Raw genomic sequence first — 19,469 nt, forward strand, 5'->3', positions numbered from 1 at the left:
AAAAAATAAATAAATTGCTGTGCGCTGCTAAAGTGTTCGGGTTTGACTTGAAGAAAAGGTGGCAACCCTAATCCAATCGCCTCTACCGACGGCTCCGGTAAGCGGCGGAGGGTCGCCGGTAAAAGTGATCTTGCGGCGAATATGCAGCAGAGACCACTTTTATCTTGTACCGGACCGCTGGCCAAACACAGGGATACCAGGGTTATGATCCAATTGGCTCCAGCAGGGGAAAAAATTCCTTCCTGATCCCCCGAGAGGCAATCAGATTTTCCCTGGATCAACTTTACCTATAAATGTTAGTATCCAGTTATATTCTGTACATTTAGAAAGTAATCCAGACTTTTTTTAATACAATCTACTGAGCTGGCCAGAACCAGAACCACCTCTGGAGGAAGTCTATTCCACATTTTCACAGCTCTTACTGTGAAGAAGCCTAAGCTGAATCTAAGCTGAATTTCCTCCAGTGAATCCACCACAGTTAGAAACACCTTCCAGGGAACATATTTAACCCTTTGATTGCCCCCTAGTGTTAACCCCTTCCCTGCCAGTGTCATTTATACTGTGACAGTGCATTTATTGTATTGGTGTCACTGGTCCCCAAAAGGCGTCACTTACTGGAAGATTTATCCGCCTCAATTTTGCAGTCCCGCTAAAAATCGGAGATCGCCGCCATTACCAGTAAAAAAATAACAAAAAAATAAAAGTCCCTAAATCTATCCCGTAGTTAACTTTTGTGCAAACCAATCAATATACGCTTAGACCCCTTTCACACTGGGTCATTTTGCAGGCGCTATTGCACTAAAAATAGCGCCTGCAAACCGCTGCTGTCTGTGTCTCCAGTGTGAAAGCCCTGAGGGCTTTCACACTGGAGCGGTGCGCTGGCAGGACAGTAAAAAAAGTCCTGCTAGCAGCATCTTTGGAGTGGTGAAGGAGTGGTGTATACACCGCTCCTCCCCATTAAAAATCAACGGGGCAGCGCTGCTATACCACCGGCAAAGCCCCTCTACAGAGGTGACTTGTGGTGGTTTTTAACCCTTTCTCGGCCGCTAACGGGGGGGGGTAAAACCGACCCACTAGCAGCCGAATAGCGCTGCAAATCTGACGGTAAAGCGCCACTAAAAATAGCGATGCTTTACCGCTGACACACCTCCGCCCCAGTGCGAAATGGGCCTTATTGGATTTTTTTACCAAAAATATGTAGCAAAATACATATTGGCCTAAATTGATGAAGAAATGTGATTTTTACATTTTTTTTCCCGGATGTGTATTATAGCAGAAAGTAAAAAATAGTGTTTTATTTTAAATTGCCAGTCTTTTTTTGTTTATAGCACAAAAAATTAAAAAACTGCAGAGGTGATCAAAAACCACCAAAGAAAGCTCTATTTGTGGTAAAAAAAAAACATAACTTTTATTTGGGTACAGTGTCGCACGATCGCGCAATTGCCAGTTAAAGCAACGCAGTGCCGTATTGCAAAAAATGGCCTGGTTAGGAAACCTTCCGGGGCTGAAGTGATTAAAGCGGAGGTCCACCCTAAAGTGGACCTTCCGCTCATCGGAACCCTCCCCCCCTCCGGCGCCACAATTGGCACCTTTCAGGGGGGAGGGGGGTGCAGATACCAGTACAGTACAGGTATTCTGCACCCACTTCCGGGATAGCTCTCTGCGGAAAGGGGCGTAGATTACGCCCCTTTCCGCAAGTGCCCCGCTGCCTGCTGGGAAACACACAGATCCCAGAGGCAGCGGGGACCGTCCTTATTGCGCAGCACGACTCGCGCATGCGCAGTAGGGAACCGGGAAATGAAGCCTGACCCAAGATGGCGGCGGCAGCACCCGACAGACGATCTAGAGATCGGCTTCGGGTGCCGACATCGCGGGCGCGCTGGACAGGTAAGTGTCACTATTTTAAAAGTCAACAGCTGCAGTATTTGTAGCTGCTGGCTTTTAAAAAAAAAAAAAAAACGCGGAGTCCCGGCGGCTTCCTGCTTTAATGTGGTATTTTCCTGCAGTACCACAATAGGGAAAACACTGCATATAGCCACTAGATGGAGCTAGAATCATAGGAAATACATAGAAAATGACATTTCACACATCACAAATGAACATTATGGCAATTATTCATGACATTTGTATGGCTGCTGGGACATGCTGGGTCTTTTTTTTTTTCCTTGGTATGTTTTATATATATATATATATATATATATATATATATATATATATATAAATATAAAATTATATATATTTATTTAGATCTGTGCAGGAGTTTCCTGTAATAAAAAACAGTCACTGCTGCTCTCTCTCCTTGTGTAGAGTGTAGAGCCCGGAGTTCAGTTTTAATGATTTTTTTTCAATATTTTTATTGTCAAAAATTTAAAGAGACGATACAGATACATATTTTTAGGCAACACAAATGGTGTCATAAAAATACATACTGTACTTGTACAGATCTTAGCGCCTAAGTTAGGGTTTACACAAGTGTTGCCCTCTGAAAAGCGATCTGTGGTCGATTGGTTTTTTTGAGGGCATTTGACGGGAGGTGAGGAGGCAGTATGTTGCTTACTCACCACAGGTTTTAACCCCTAAAAGACTGCACCAAGAAGCTTTCCAAGAAGATTCAAGGCAGTTGTGATGTGGCCTCCTTCACTGGTATGTGACAGGTGGCAGTGGCATGAGTGGCATGAGTTTAACCCCCCCCCTTACAGGGTATGTTTGGGCAGAAAAAATGCAGCTCAATTGCCCATTTTTACCACCCTCCAAACGCAAGTGTAAACTAAAGTTGGCCATACATGGTTAGAAAACGGTGGGGTTTCTAAAGGTTTGTCGAGCATGCAAGCGATAACGCCATCATTGTATCAATAGATGTCACCCAATTATTGACATATCAGTCAATAACAACATAAACTGTAGATTTTTCGTCGATCAAATACATGAGCCAGGGCTACATTTTAACACGCGCATGTGCTGTAGATTTGTGCAAACTGTTTTTCAATAGATGCCACTACTAATGCTTCAAAAATTGTTCATTTCGGCACAAAAAAAAATGCTGACACATTGGTTATTTTTTTGTCATAAAAGTTTGCATTTTAGAGAACTGAATTTAGCACATCAATATCTTGACACCCTCTGGTGGTCTTTGTTAAAACTGTGGAGATCAGAGCAAACTGATCAGGAAAGTATTACGACACCTCAGGCTTGTTGGTATAGAACAGAGGTCTCCAAACTGTGGCCCAGGGGGCTGGATTTGGCCCTTTTCTTGATTTTATCTGGCCCTTGGGGCACCATTTCATTCATGGACACCAACAAAGGGGCCTAATGATGCCAATGATGGGGGACTATTCCTCCCAATGACACCAACGATGGGGCACAATTCCTTCTAATGACACCAAAGATGGGGCACAATTCCTCCCGATGACACCAAAGATGGGGCACAATTCCTCCCAATGACACCAAAGATGGGGTACAATTCCTCCCAGTGACACCAAAGATGGGGCACAATTCCTCCCAGTGACACCAACGATGGGGCACAATTCCTCCCAATGACACCAAAGATGGGGCACAATTCCTCCCGATGACACCAAAGATGGGGCACAATTCCTCCCAATGACACCAAAGATGGGGCACAATTCCTCCCAATGACACCAATGATGGGGCACAATTCCTCCCAATGACACCAAAGATGGGGCACAATTCCTCCCAATGACACCAATGATGGGGCACAATTCCTCCCAATGACACCAAAGATGGGGCACAATTCCTCCCAATGACACCAAAGATGGGGCACAATTCCTCCCAACGATGTCAACAATGGGGCCCAATACTACCAGTGATGGGGCACAATTCTTAACAACGACACCAACGATGGGGCATAATTCCTCTCACTGACACCAAAGATGGGGTATTATTTACTCCAACTGATGCTGGGACTTTTCTACTCCCGATGGCCACAGTCTGGCCCCCCTAAAGTCTTAAGTACAGTAAACTGGCCCTTTGTATAGAAAGTTTGGAGACCCCTGGTATAGAACCTAGGGGTACTCACTATATTTTGAATGATCCAGATTTTAACGATCATCAAAGTGGGAGAGAAGTTGGGGATTTTTGCAGGCTATTACAATGGAAATTTTGGCTGCAAGCAGCATGAAAAAGATTAACCTCTGGGGGAACTGCAAGGAACTTCCTCGACCAAATCACTGCGTGGTGAAATGAGAAGATCTGTTAGGATCTGCAAGCCTGTGACTCTCCAGGTAAGAGCAATGAGACCATTCCAGAATGCCCCAATCTTGGGGCATTCCCACCATATACAGTATGAAGTATCTTACCCCGATGGTTGCAACCTCTGAAAGATCTTGGTGAGGAGTCTGGGTAGATTGCAACCAAGTGGGCGGGGTTTATTTATTCTTTTATAACCAGCTGAGTACCGTAAATGTGCTACACATGCCCAAAATAACTTCATCCATGCACACAGGGCGTGTGTAGCACGTCCAGGCCCTCTGCCCCTTTGCCGTGACCCCAAATCCTAAGGCCTCCCACTGGACGCTAATAACATTATAAAAACTAGACACGTTTGTTCATTTTCGTTTCATTCGTTTTTTGTTTTCCTTTTAGTTTTTCAGGGCATTCATTATGATCGCAATTCGAAAATTCGCAAATTCATAAATTTGAATATACGAAAATTCGAAAATCCAAAAATAAGAAAGAAAATCTGAAAATTCGAAAGAACGAAAATCCTAAACTCAACTCCATAGAAGCCTGTGTACCCATGTACACACAGGCTTTTGCTACGCAGCGATCGCACCATTTTCATTTAATCAGAACAGTTTTTGTCCAAAAATACAAAGCAACATATGACATCACTTCAGAATTTTTATTCTGTCGTACGAGAATTTTTTTAACTTTAGTAACTTCTTCATTTTCAATATGGAGACCAGCATGCAAAAAAAACAAAAAAAAACGAACGATCATTTCTACGATAATCTCATTGTGTGTATGAGGCTTTGTTAGATTAGTTCAGAAAAAAAATATTATAAAAATAAGGTCATTCAAGCCATATCTGTCCGTATCTAATACCTATGCTTGTAATATGTCAAGACAATAAATAGTGAAAGTCAAATAGAAATAAATGCAGCACGGAGAATTATTTATAATAGTATTCCCTACCTACAAAAATATCATAATGAACAAATTGATGCAAAATAAATTTCCTTCATTTCATTAGCCTGGTGGTAACAACAACAAATCCCACTCATTCAAAGTGCTATGTAACATCTAAAACCAAAACAGCTAACATCAAACAAAGCTGTAGATAAACATTAACCACTTCAGCCCTGGAAGGTTTTACCACCTTAACCTCGTCGCGCCCGCCCTATAGCCGAATGACGGCCGTAGAGCAGGCGCGTTCGTCCGGGCGGTCGTCCCTGGATGGCCTGATGTTTACTTCCGCAATGCGCGCCGCCGCGGGCGCGCATCGCGGAAGTTCTGTGTTCGCCGTGTCCCCCGGGGACAAGCAAACACAGATCGCTGTAAACGGCCAATCACAGCGGCCGTTTACAGCGTGATCGGCGTGTCCAATGGGAGATGATCTCATATGTAAACATATGAGATCATCTCTCAGCGCCGCTCTCCTTCCTCGCACAGACAGTGCGAGAGGGGAGAGATGAATGGCTGCAGCGGCAGCCGTTCTGCCTGTGAAAAAAAAAAAAGTAAAAAAAATAAATAAAGTGCCATCCTCCCCTAGCAGTGCCATCCTCCCCTAGCAGTGCCATCCGCCCCCAGCAGTGCCATCCGCCCCCAGCAGTGCCATCTGCCCCAGTGCCATATGCCCCAGTGCCATCCGCCCCAGTGCCATCCACCCCAGTGCTACCTGCCCCCAGTGCCATCCACCCCAGTGCCACCTGCCCCCAGTGCCACCTGCCCCCAGTGCCACCTGCCCCCAGTGCCACGTGTCGTCAGTGCCACGTGTCGTCAGTGCCACGTGTCGTCAGTGCCACGTGTCGTCAGTGCCACATAGTGCCATCTGTCATCAGTGCCACGTATCAGTGCCATTTGTCATCAGTGCCACCTGTCAGTGTCACGTGCCATCTGTTGTCAGTGTCGCGTGTCATCAATGCCACTTATCAGTGCCATCTGTCATCAGTGTCACGCGTCATCAGTGTCATGTATTAGTGCCATCTGTCATCGGTGGCACATATTAGTGCCACGTATTAGTGCCATCTGTCATCGGTGGCACATATTAGTGCCACGTGTCTTCAGTGCCACGTATTAGTGCCACGCGTCATCAGTGCCACATATTAGTGCCATCTGTCATCAGTGCCACATATTAGTGCCATCTGTCATCAGTGCCACCTGTCATCAGTGCCACGTATAAGTGTCATCATTGCCACGTATCAGTGCCATCTGTCATCAGTGTCACGTGTCATTGTCCTGGTGCTTCAAAAGTGTAATAAATAGTCAACAAGTTAGATGTGCAATTTATGTTCCTAGAACACATGATGGCGCTACCTGCATGTTGGGCCTCTCTATGTGGCCAGGCTGTGAAAAAGTCACACACATGTGGTATTGTAATACTCAGGAGGAGTAGCAGAATTTTTTGGGGGGTGTCATTTGTGGTATACACATGCCATGTGAGAGAAATAACCTATTACAATTACAATTTTGTGGAGAAAAAAAAAAAATGAAAAATCTTAATTTTGCAAAGAATTGTGGGAAAAAAATGACAACATCAAAAAGCTCACTATGCCTCTTACTAAATACCTTGGAATGTCTACTTTCCAAAAAGGGGTCATTTGGGGGGTATTTGTACTTTCCTGACTTGTTCGGGTCACAAGAAGCGAGATAGGCCACCAGTACATCAGGTGTGATCAATTTTGTGTGATTCGCACCACAGCTTGTAGACGCTCTAACTTTCACAAAAAACAAATAATATCCACTAATTTGGGTTATTTTTACCAAAGACATGTAGCAGTATAAATTGTGACCAAAATTTATGAAGAAAAATTAATAATTTGCATAATTCTGTCACAGAAACAAAGAAATATGCGTTTTTTTCAAAATTTTCGGTCTTTTTTCATTTATAGCGCAAAAAATAAAAACCCCAGAGGTGATCAAATACCACCAAAAGAAAGCTCTATTTGTGGGAAAAAAAGGACAAAAAATTCATTTGGGTACAGTGTTGCATGACTGAGTAATTGTCATTCAAATTGTGAGAGCACCGAAAGCTGAAAATTGGTCTGGGCAGAATGGTGTTTAAGTGCCCAGTAAGCAAGTGGTTAATGACCAGGCCATTTTTTGGGATATGGCACTACGTTACTTTGCCATAAACTATTTTTTGTTTATAGCACAAAAAATAAAAACCACAGAGGTGATCAAATACCACCAAAAGAAAGCTCTATTTGTGGGAAAAAAGAGGACATAAATGTTGTTTGGGTGCAGCATCGCACGACCGCGCAATTGTCAGTTAAAACGACGCAGTGCCGAATCACAAAAAACGGCCTGGTCATTAAGGAGGCAAATCCTTCTGGTCCTTAAAGCGGTGTTCCAGCCGCAATTTTTTTTTTTTTAAAGTCAGCAGCTACAAACACTGTAGCTGCTGACTTTTAATAAGGACACTTACCTGTCGATGTTGGTCCCCCGAGGCCGATCCATCCATCACATCGGGTGCTGCGCCACCATCTTAACACAGGCAAACAGGCAGTGGAGCCTTGCGGCTTCACTGCCCGTTTTCTACTACGCATGCGCGAGTCGCACAGCACTTTGTTTTTTGGCCCCGTGGTTTTCTGGTACACACACATGTCCCAGAAGACAGCGGGGTAGCTCGCCGAAGAGGAAGAAGCGCCGCGGAATAGGAAAAGGCAGATTAGGAAGCCTAGCAACAGGGATTTCTGGTAAGTAAAAAATAAAAAATACATTTCAATTTTTTTTTTATATATATTTTTGAGAATGTTAACGTAATTTTTTATTTTAGGGTGGACCTCCGCTTTAAGTGGTTAATGCTTATGAGCAAATATTTGTTTGATGTTAGCTGTTTTGGATTTATATGATACATTGTTATGTGGTGAATGCATTAAGTTATACATAACACTCAGAGTGGGATTTGTTATGTTATCACTAGGTTGATGTGGATGAGATTCATTATTTTGCATCAATTTGTTAATTTTGACATTTTGTAGGTAAGAAATACTATTATAATTATTCTTAGGGCTGCGCTATTTATATTTGATTTTAACAAGTAATATCTGTCAGGCCGATGTTCTAAAGAAAAGAAAAGAAAACATGCTGTCTTGCCTGTGTTATGGAAGTAAGAGAATTTTATAGTGCAGTTCTTAAAGATAGTTCCAGTTGAAGTGACATCTTCAAAGTAGCACTCATCAAAGAGGCAGTCCTCAAAAGTGACATATTTGAGTTTCATTTTGTAGAACCTAAATGGCAGAAATGAAAAAAAAAAGGCAAAAAGGAAAACAAAAATCATTATTTATATTAGGACCCCACTTCTTTCTGTAATCGGATGTGATTTGAAATTTCCTGCCACTGCTGATGCTGACCTTTCCTTCTGAAAATGCTATTCACCTTGGTGTCATGCTGATCCACTGCTCTATTGTCTGACAGATTGTCCTGATTATCCAAAGTTTTATTTAACTCTGATGCTCACTGCTGCATACTTGGCCTTTGGTGAATTTTTAAAAGTAGAGACAGCCCTCTGTTATCTTACGATGGGTCTTGTGATTTTACACGATCAGGCAATATATCAGGGATATGCAATTAGCAGACCTCAAGCTGTTGCAGAACTACAAGTCCCATGAGGCATAGCAAGACTGACAGCCACAAGCATGACACTCAGAGGCAGAGGCATGATGTGACTTGTAGTTTTGCAACAGCTGGAGGTCTGCTAATTGCATATCCCTGCAATATACTGTATTTGATAGTACTGTATGCATTCTCTTTTATTTCCACTAGATGTCAGTATAGTGAAGGGAATCCATACACTGACATTATACTTCGACTGTAATTTACTGATATGAACTACTTTAATAATTCATTTCTTTGTAGGGTCCATTTTAATGGGACATCAAATGCAATAAATCCTGCTAAAGAAGGCCCCTACACATATTAGATTAGGTTCGACTTTTATCAGGAGCCATTTAGGCAACATTACTTTTTTTTTGCCATTTCTGTTTGAAATACTTAATTGTCCTCAATTAATTAGTATGGTGCAAGTTATCAAAATTACTAACATAATTTATTTGCATTACATTAGTCTTTATTTAAGTCAGTGCAGAGAACAAATTCACATAGTGGCAGGCTCTAAAAAGTGATCTGCAGTGGATCGCTTCTCTGACAGCAGTATCAGGGGTGTCGCTAGCACCTAGGGTACATGGCTGCATCTCTTTTGGGATGCCCTCCAGTTCCTCAATGCTGTGATTCCCAGCCAAGAGGATTTGTACTGGGGGAGGGAAGGATTAGTGCTCGGAAGGGGGGAGGTATGTGGGGGGTAAGAGGATTTGTTTTGGGGTAGTTTGTGCTGGGAAGGGTGGGAGAAGTTACATAGTAACATAGTTGGTGAGGTTGAAAAAAGATACAAGTCCATCATGTCCAACCTATGTGTGTGATTATATGTCAGTATTACATTGTATATCCCTGTATGTTGCGGTCGTTCAGGTGCTTATCTAATAGTTTTTTTAAGCTATCGATGCCCCCCCCCCGCCTGTGGAAGGAAATTCCACATCCTTGTCCTTACAGTAAAGAACCCTCTACGTAGTTTAAGGTTAAACCTTTTTTCTTCTAATTTTAATGAGTGGTCACGTGTCTTATTAAACTCCCTTCTGCGGAAAATTTTCATCCTTATTGTGGGGTCACCAGTACGGCATTTGTAAATTGAAATCATATCCCCTCTCAAGCGTCTCTTCTCCAGAGAGAATAAGTTCAGTGCTCGCAACCTTTCCTCATAACTAATATCCTCCAGACCCTTTATCAGCTTTGTTGCCCTTCTTTGTACTCGCTCCATTTCCAGTACATCCTTCCTGAGGACTGGTGCCCAGAACTGGACAGCATACTCCAGGTGCGGCTGGACCAGAGTCTTGCAGAGCCGGAGAATTATTACTTTATCTCTGGAGTTAATCCCCTTTTTAATGCCAATATTCTGTTTGTTAGCAGCAGCTTGGCATTGCATGCCATTGCTGAGCCTATCATCTACTAGGACCCCCAAGGTCCTTTTCCATCTTAGATTCCCCCAGAGGTTCTCCCCCCAGTGTATAGATTGCATTCATATTTTTTGCCACCCAAATGCATTATTTTAGATTTTTCTACATTAAACCTCATTTGCAATGTAGTTGCGCAACCCATTAATTTGTTCAAATCTTCTTGCAAGGTTTCCACATCCTGCGGAGAAGTTATTGCCCTGCTTAGCTTAGTATCATCCATAAATACAGAGATTGAGCTGTCTACCCCATCCTCCAGGTCGTTTATAAACAAATTAACCGCTTTCGGACCAGCCGCTGCAGTTATACTGCGGCAGGTTGGCTCCCCTGCCCGAGCCGTCATAGCTGTATGTCGGCTCTTTACGCCGCTTTAGCATGTCCCCAGAGCTGATGTGTGTGCCCGGCAGGCACAATGACTGCCGTGAACCCGCGAACGCTCGTGACAGAGCAAGAACCGGTAGCTGTGTGTGTGAACAGATCCCAGTTCACTTAATGGAGTAGAGACAGATTGTGTGCTCCTACTAAGTAGGAACACTGATCGGTCTCCTCCCCTAGTCAGCCCACCCGCGCAGTTAGAACACACCTAGGGAACATAGTTAACCCCTTGTGTTCCCTAGGTGTGTTCTAACTGCGGGGGGGGCTGACTCCTTGATCGCCCCCTAGTGTTCAACCATTCCCTGCCAGTGTCCTGTCACAGCCACGATAAAAATCTCTGATCACCGCCATTACTAGTAAAAAAATAATAATAATAATAAAAATGCCATAAATATATTTTGTAGACACTATAACTTTTGCGCAAACCAATCAATATATGGTTATTGCAATTTTTTTTTTACAAAAATATGTAGAAGAATATATATCGGACTAAACTGGGGAAAACATTTTTTACAAAATGCTTTTGAAAAAATCCAGATACACCATGTCTACGGGCCTTCCTTTATCCAGATGGCAACTCACCTCATAGAAGGTTAATAGATTGGTTTGGCAAGCACGATTCTTCATGAATCCATGCTGATTACTGCTAATGATACCGTTCTCATTACTAAAATCTTGTATATAGTCCCTTATCATCCCCTCCAAGAGCTTGCATACTATTGATGTTAGGCTAACTGGTCTGTAAAATCCCAAGGATCTATTTTGGCCCTTTTTTAAATATTGGTACTACATTGGCTTTTCTCCAATCAGCTGCTACCATTCCAGTCAGTAGACTGTCCGTAAAAATTAGGAACAATGGTCTGGCAATTACTTGACTGAGTTCCTTAAGGACCCTCGGGTGCAAGCCATCTGGTCCCGGTGACTTATTAATGTTGCGTTTTTCAAGTCTATTCCTAATTCGGTCCTCTGTTAGCCATGAGAGTGCTTCCTGTGATGTGTCATGAGGATTAGTGCTAGTAAAATTAGTGCTAGGAGGGGGAAAAGGAGGAGGAGGATTTGTGCTAAGAGGGGATGGGGGGGGGGGTAATTTGTGCAAAAAGGGAGTATTTGGAGGGGAAAGAGGATTAGTGCTGGGAAGGAGGGAGGTATGTGGGTGGGGAGGGGGGATTTGTTTTGGGGTAGTTTGTGTTGGGAAGGGTGGGAGAAGATTAGTGCTAGGAGGGGGAATTGGAGGGTGGGGGGATTTCTGCTAAGGGGGGGTGGGGGGATGATTTGTGCACAAAGGGGGCATATGGAGGGAGGAGAGGGTTGGGGCTGAAGGAGTGAAACTGTGTGCTGGGGAGGATGGTTTGGATTGTGATAGGATTTGAGTGTGGGGGGGGGGTACTATTTACATTAGCATTTCCCCGTTCTTCCTCTCCGTGAGACGATCGCGGGTATCTATCCCTGCAGACATCAAGTCCGCAGGACCCAGGATCGCTCTCATGGAGCTCGTGGCGGGTGCACGCCCACAAGCCTCATCTTAAAGTGCAACCTACAGGTACCTTAATATGCCTTCTATGTGCCCTTCTGCCGACGTATATCGGCGTGAGCCGGTCGGAAAGCGGTTAATAACATTCAATTACAATATGATTAGTGTGACAATTATACACGTTCTATTATTTTTTCTTTATTTGCTATTTTTTTTCCCCACAAAAGTGGAGTTACCCTTTAACTTTTTATACATAAGCCCCTCAGTCCTCTATCTTCAGTATTCTGCCCAATACCTCAGCATTTAGAATAACTTACTTATCATTGTAGTATGTCCCGTCTGTATGTATTTGGTTTTCCAATGTGAAATTGAACACAAAATTCCGCACATGTTCGTCTTCGAATTTTTTGACTCTGCTTGCATAGTCTTCTTCTTGTAGGTAGCGGATTGTGTCTGGAAACCAGACGGTGAGCCCATAATAGCTGCAGTGGACAATAGAGGAGATGTAATACTCCACGTAAGGCATGACTATACAACAATAAAATAGAACAGGAGTAATAATACATACCTTAATGACATGCTGAACCAAACTATAGCCAGAAATATAGTGTTCTTCCTATACTGTCCAGTAAAGCAGTACAGCATGCTTTCCCACACCTAAAGTAAAGGGAGGCAACCAATATTAACATATAGCATATAACATATAGCATGGGCCATCAGATATCATGATCACCATGTCTATATTGCAACACTTAGGGGTGTATTTACAAAACAAATTGCAGAGCAACTTTCCTGAGAACGTGCATGTAATACATGTGTTCTGTGCAAATGCCAGTAAAATCAAAAGTTGCCAGACTATTTTCTCTCTGGGTCGCATGTTCTTGGCCACTAGATGGAGCTGATCATAATACTTATTCACTATGATCATCAGCTCCATCTAGTGACCATAATGCTGTATTTCCTTGATTCACTGTATACTTAAAGTGGTGTTGCCACAGAAAAAATAAATAAATTAAAATTCCTAATATAAAAAAAAAACATTTGGATTTTTTTTTTAACTCACCTCTAAATGCCTGTTGCTAGGGGTTCCCTCGTAGTCTGCCTCCTTCAGTACCTGGGCTGGTGACATCAATTCCCCTCGGCATAGGAAGCGCCCAGCTCTGCCCCCTCCCTTCTGTCAGTCATCTGGGACATGTGACAGGTCCCAGATGACTGCGTGGCCAATCACAGAGCGTGGAGCCACTGGAGCATGTGCAGTGGGTGCCCGGCTGTGAAGTCACAGCCGGGTGCCCACAGTTGCAGTGCCGGCGCCGCCGAGCGGAGGGGGGGGGACTTGAAGAGCGGGGCTTCTATCCCCCTGTATCGCTGGACCCTGGGACAGGTACTGTAAGTGTCCGATTATTAAAAGTCAGCAGCTGCAGTATTTGTAGCTGCTGACTTTTATTTTTATTTTTTTTATGGAAACTACTCTTTAATCACTTCAATACCGGGCACTTCCCCCCTTCTGGCCCAGGACAATTTTCAGCTTTCAGCGCTATTGCACTTTGAATGACAACTGCGTGGCCATGCAACACTGTACCCAAACTAATTTTTTATCTTTTTCTTTCCACAAATAGAGCTTTCTTTTGGTGCTATTTGATCACCTCTGGGATTTTTAATTTTTACACTATAAACGAAAAAAGGCCGACAATTAAAAAAAACAAAAAACTGATGGGCACTGATTGGCAGGACTGACGGCACTGATAGGCAGCACTAATGGGCACTGATGGGTGGCACTGGATAGGCAGCACTGATGAGGAGCTACTGACAGGCATTAGTGATGTGGCACTGACTGGCACTTTTTTGGGCACTGATTGGCACTATTGTGGGCACTAACAGGAGTTTATAAAGGGGGACAGGCTGGCAGCTGATGGGCACCTTTTGATGAGGCTGTGCTGATAATCAATGTACTAATTATCAGCACAGACCCCCCCCCCCCGACAGGGAGAGCCGCTGATCGCGTCTCCCTGTCAACGTGAACCGAGGAAAGACGTTTACCGACACTTCCTGGTTCACGCGATGATCAGCTGTCAGAGTCTTAATACCACGATCGGAGCTGCAGTGTGTCAGACTGACATACAGCACCTCCGATCGCCTGTTATCCTGATCACGTCATATGACGCTTCCACATTTTGTCATGTTACAACCAAACACGTAAATGTATTTCTGTTTATTTATCTATTTATTTATATAAATATTTATCTATTTATGTATTGGGATTTAATGTGATAGACCAATACAAAGTGGCACATAATTGTGAAGTGGAAGGAAAATGATAAATGGTTTTCAACATTTTTTACAAAGAAATATGTGAAAAGTGTGGCGTGCATTTGTATTCAGCCCCCTGTACTCTGATACCCCTAACAAAAATCTAGTGTAACCAACTGCCACCTAATTAGTAAATAGAGTCCACCTGTGTGTAATTTAATCTCAGTATAAATACAGCTGTTCTGTGAAGCCCTCAGAGGTTTGTTAGAAACCCTTAGTGAACAAACGGCATCATGAAGGACATGCCAGGCAGTTTAGGGATAAAGTTATGGAGAAGTTTAAAGCACAGTTAGAATATAAAAAAAAATATCCCAAGCTTTGAACATCTCATGGAGCACTGTTCAATCCATCATCCGAATATGCAAAGAGTATGGCCCAACTGCAAACCATAATACAAATATTTGGAAAGTGTCAGGGCTGGGCTCAGGTACTCTTCACAGGTACTCAGCTGTTGATGATATCCTTCTCATCAGTCCTCCCTACTTAAGCCACCCACTCCAGAGGAGCTTTGCCTTGGTCAACATCACAGAATCTATCTCCTGTGATCCTGTTCAAGACTTGCTTTGCTGACATCCCTTCTGGCTCCAGATGCTGCTTGCTGTTCCACTACATTGATCCCTGACTTCTGGCTTGGCTGACTATCCATGCTGGTTAGTGAACTTTGGCTATGTTTTTTACTTTTATTATTAAACAGGTGTGATTTAACTGTATTTCTGTCTCGGCCTGATTTCATGGTTTCTGACAGAAAGATGCTTCCAATGGTTTCTCTTAATGGAAACTGGTGAAATATGAGGGCTGTTGCTGGTCAATTGTGTATCTTCCTGGGGCTGTAATCTGGATACTGGGGCTCTACCTGGTGTTCAGGGGTCCACTGTTCCCTGGTTATGTGGCTGCAAGGGAGCAACTAGGGTAGTGGATGTGTGCACAGCGGTTGAGAGAAAAGTTTGTGGAGAAACGAACGAAGGCCTAAAGCCATAGCTCTCAACTGCCTCTAATTTTGAGGGATTGTCCCTAAATTGGAACAAAGTCCCTCTGTCCCTCTTTCCTCCTCATTTGCCCCTCATTTTGGTCAGATCTATATAACTGTATATAAAATGCACTTTTTTATCTTCTAAAACATGTTTCACAGTGCTAAACATCCCATCCAACTTCTAAATTGCTGCATTTGTAAATGTCAAAAGCCAGTATAAAGGAATAGTAGTGGTAAAAAAAGCACTTGTGAGTTTAACTCATTTTTTATGTATGTATGTAAGTCTCCTTTAAGCAAGGGGTGTGTCCTAAGCCTACATACTTTTGCTAACAGGTATCTAAACATGTTGGCCTGAGCAGTTCTGCATGAGAAAGCCAGGAAGCTGTAAGATTTGCTGATGGCAGAACTCCTGCGTGAGCAATCCTTTATATATTATATGAACTTGTCTTTGTTTTATGACAAGAAAGACTTTGCAAGTGAATAGTGTCCTTCAAGTGCTACATTTAACCACACACATCGCTCCCAACTGTCCCTGATTCCGAGGGACTGAGGGGGTTGTGCTAGGAGAGGGGATTGTAGGGTGGGGGGATTAGACCGTGATTTGTGCTAGGAGGGGGAATTTGGGAGCAGGGCAATTCGTGCTAGGAGGGGGAATTTGGGGGGCGGGTTTGTGCAAGGAGGGGGTGGATTTGAGGGGGTTGTGCTAGGAGAGGTGATTGGGGAGTTGGAACGTGATTTGTGCTAGGAGTAGGAATTTGGGAGCAAGGGGATTTGTGCTAGGAGGGGGGGGGGGGTTTGGTGTGGCTATTGTGCTAGGAGGGGGAATTGGAGGGGGTACTTGGAGGGGGAATTTGAGGGGGTTGTGCTAGAAGAGGGGATTGGGGGGGGGTTGGAAAATGGTTTGTGCTGGGTGTAGGAATTTGGGTGCAGGGGGATTTGTGCTAGGAGGAGGGGTTTGGTGTGGGATTTGTGCTAGAAGGGGGAATTGGAGGGGGTGCTAGGAGGGGGAATTTGAGGGGGTTGTGCTAGTAGAGGTGATTGGGGAGTTGGAACCTGGTTTGTGCTAGCAGTAGGAATTTGGGAGCAAGGGGATTTGTGCTAAGAGGGGGGGGGGGGAGTTTGGTGTGGGATTTGTGCTAGAAGTGTGAATTGGAGGGGATGCTAGGAGGGGGAATTTGAGGGGGTTGTGCTAGAAGAGGGGATTGGTGGGGTACAGTGTGGTTTGTGCTAGGAGTGGGAATTTGGGAGCATGGGGGTTTGTGCTAGGAGGACAAATTTGGAGGGTTTGTGCTATAAGGGGGCATTTGAGGGGGTTGTGTTAGCAGAGGGGATGGGTGGGGGGGGTGGAGCATGGTTAGTACTAGGAGTGGGAATTTAGGAGCATGGGGGTTTGTGCTAGGAGGACAAATTTGGGGAGGTTGGGGGGGTTTTGCTAGGAGGACAAATTTGGGGGGATCAGAGGGGGTTGTGCTAGGGGAGGGGATTGGGGGGGGTTGGAATATGTTTTGTGCTAGATCTAGGAATTTGGGAGCAGGGGGATTTGTGCTAGGAGGGGTGGATTTGAGGGGGTTGTGCTAAGAGGGGGGATTGAGGGGGTTGGAGCGTGATTTGTGCTAGGAGTAGGAATTCGAGGGATCTGTGCTAGAAGGGGGAATTAGAAGGGAGAAGAGTTGAATTTTAGAGCTTCTTCACACCAGGTGCAGTAAGGTAATGTACAAAATTACACGTATTCTTGTACTGCACAAAAATGTTCTATCTTTTGCAGTCGCACATGGTGCTATTATTTCTTGAAAAACACCCCCACGCATTCAGCAAAAGCGTGGACTTTCGTGCCCTCAAAAAAATGTGATGTGCATGCTCCTCATGGGATGGACGGGCCCATCAGACTGGTGTGCCCTGGGATTGTTCACAGTTCTAAAGGGTGCCTTGACTGAAAGAAGGTTGAAAAACACTGGTCTATGGAGCTTCCACAATCAAAAGTATGATTTAAACTGAACTTGGCCAACTGTATTTTATAAACAGGATTTTAGGCGATTGCATTTTATGTAACTGCATGACAAAAAAAAGTCTATGTTCTATCATGTTTCCCCATTTTGAAATGTGCCTTTTCTGTTTCAAATGCAAACAGCATTTCCAATGACTGTGATAGACAGCAAAAATAACCTAATTCTAATTCATTTGTAATATTTAATTAAACCATAGGTCTCAGGTGAATACTTAAAACTAATTTCTAATATTTAATTAAAACAGAGGCCTCAGTTGAACATCTTTGGAAGTCATTTATTGCAGTTAAAGATGAATTCCAGATATGGATATTCTGTACATAGTTACATTGATCTGTACGCAGGGGTTACTTGATTGCCCCTTTAACCACTTAAGTCCCGGACCATTTGGCTGGCCAAAGACCAGAGCACTTTTTGCGATTCGGCACTGTGTCGCTTTAACTGACAATTGCGCGGCCGTGCGATGTGGCTCCCAAGCAAAATTGACCTCCTTTTTTGACCTCCTTTTTTTCCCCACAAATAGAGCTTTCTTTTGGTGGTATTTGATTACCCCTGCGGTTTTTATTTTTTGCGCTATAAACAAAACAAATAGCGACAATTTTGAAAAAAAACACATTATTTTTTACTTTTTGCTATAATAAATATACCCCAAAAATATATAAAAAAACATTTTTTTTTCTCAGTTTAGGCCGATATGTATTCTTCTACATATTTTTGGTTAAAAAAATTGCAATAAGTGTCTATTGATTGGTTTGCGTAAAAGTTATAGCGTCTACAAAATAGGTCATCGTTTTATGGCATTTTTATTAATAATTTTTTATCATGATTGCAACATTATGGCGGACAGATCGCACAATTTTGGCACGATTTTGGTACCATTCACATTTATACAGCGATCAGTGCAATTAAAAATGCACTGATTACTGTGTAAATGTGACTGGCGGTGAAGGGGTTAACCACTAGGTGGCACTGTAGGGGTTAAGTGTGTCCTAGGGAGCGATTCTAACTGTCGGGGGGGGGGGGGGGGGTGTGTGTGACACGTCACTGATCACCGCTCCCGATTACAGGGAGTGCTGATCAGTGACAGTGTCACTAGGCAGAACAGGGAAATGCTTGTTTACAATAGCATCTTCCCGTTCTTCCTCTCCATGAGACGATCGCGAGTATCCCCTCAAACATCAAGTCCGCGGGACCCGCGATCGAGGTCACGGAGCTCCTGGCACACGTGTGCCTGGAGGCTGCCTCTTAAACAGCAATGTACAGGTACGTTAATCTGCCTGTACATGCCCTTCTGCCTCAGTATATGTGCGTGAGGAGGTCGGGAAGCAGTTAAATAAGGTTTCCTCTTGAAATCCTTCCAGGAAGGGGAATGATTTCATATTCTCTCTTTTATATAAGCCGATGTGGAGCTTAGCTCAGGGTAGTTTGGGCTGGCTGGGCTCAGGCTGGCCATAGACAAATCTTTGTTTTTTTTAAATTCATCCGGTGGGTTGAACGAAAATAAATGACTCTATTCCCCCATGAACACATTTGATGTGGATGAGGGAATCCTCCCCGATGAGCTATTATACTCTGATAGTGGGGAGACTTCCCTTCCGTCAGAATTCACTGATCAGCGCTGCCGGCTATAGTTGATGATGCTGATCAAGCAGCAAATATCCAACAGGGAAGTTGATTGTAAAATTGTGAAATTTTGGCATTGATATTGAAAATATGACTGATAACGCCAAAAAAAAACTTTCTTTCATTTATCACATAGTTGTTTGGCCCCTTTTTAATCGTACTGATAACAGAAATGACCCAAACGGCTCTGATCAAAAGTTGACATCCCCTGGATTGTTTGGCCTTGGTACAGACACACAAGGCGACACTAACAATTTAAAATGGCAATTCGTTTTTCCCACATATGTGGCATTTAGGATTGCAATTAGTCTGTGTATAACTAGCCAATGAGTTTGTTAGCCCTCACGTGGATGCACTGAGCAGGCTAGATACTGAACAATGGGGAGCAAAAAAAAGAACTGCCAAAAGACCTGCGTAACAAGGTAATGGAACTTTATGAAGATGGAAAAGGATATGTAAGGCTATCCAAAGTCTTAAATATGCCAGTCAGTACTGTTCAATCAATTATTATTATAAGTGGAAAATTTGGGGATCTC

General features: G+C 43.5%; 1 protein-coding gene across 2 annotated transcripts in view; it reads right to left on the minus strand.

Annotated features, from left to right (window-relative positions):
• The window catches only part of SV2B (synaptic vesicle glycoprotein 2B), a 246,500-nt gene that overhangs the window by 22,043 nt on the left and 204,988 nt on the right, over positions 1 to 19,469 (minus strand). For both annotated transcript variants that reach the window (XM_077472252.1, XM_077472251.1), the window contains exons 8-10: positions 12,599 to 12,687; positions 12,348 to 12,512; positions 8,275 to 8,408 (exon numbers count right to left, since the gene is read on the minus strand). In XM_077472252.1, coding sequence (XP_077328378.1) covers positions 8,275 to 8,408; positions 12,348 to 12,512; positions 12,599 to 12,687 — 388 coding nt within the window. The remainder of the gene's footprint in view (positions 1 to 8,274; positions 8,409 to 12,347; positions 12,513 to 12,598; positions 12,688 to 19,469) is intronic.

Source organism: Lithobates pipiens, unplaced genomic scaffold (assembly GCF_037356315.1).
Source record: "Lithobates pipiens isolate NorthernLeopardFrog02 unplaced genomic scaffold, aLitPip1_a1.2 Scaffold_8, whole genome shotgun sequence".
Taxonomy (NCBI): domain Eukaryota; kingdom Metazoa; phylum Chordata; class Amphibia; order Anura; family Ranidae; genus Lithobates; species Lithobates pipiens.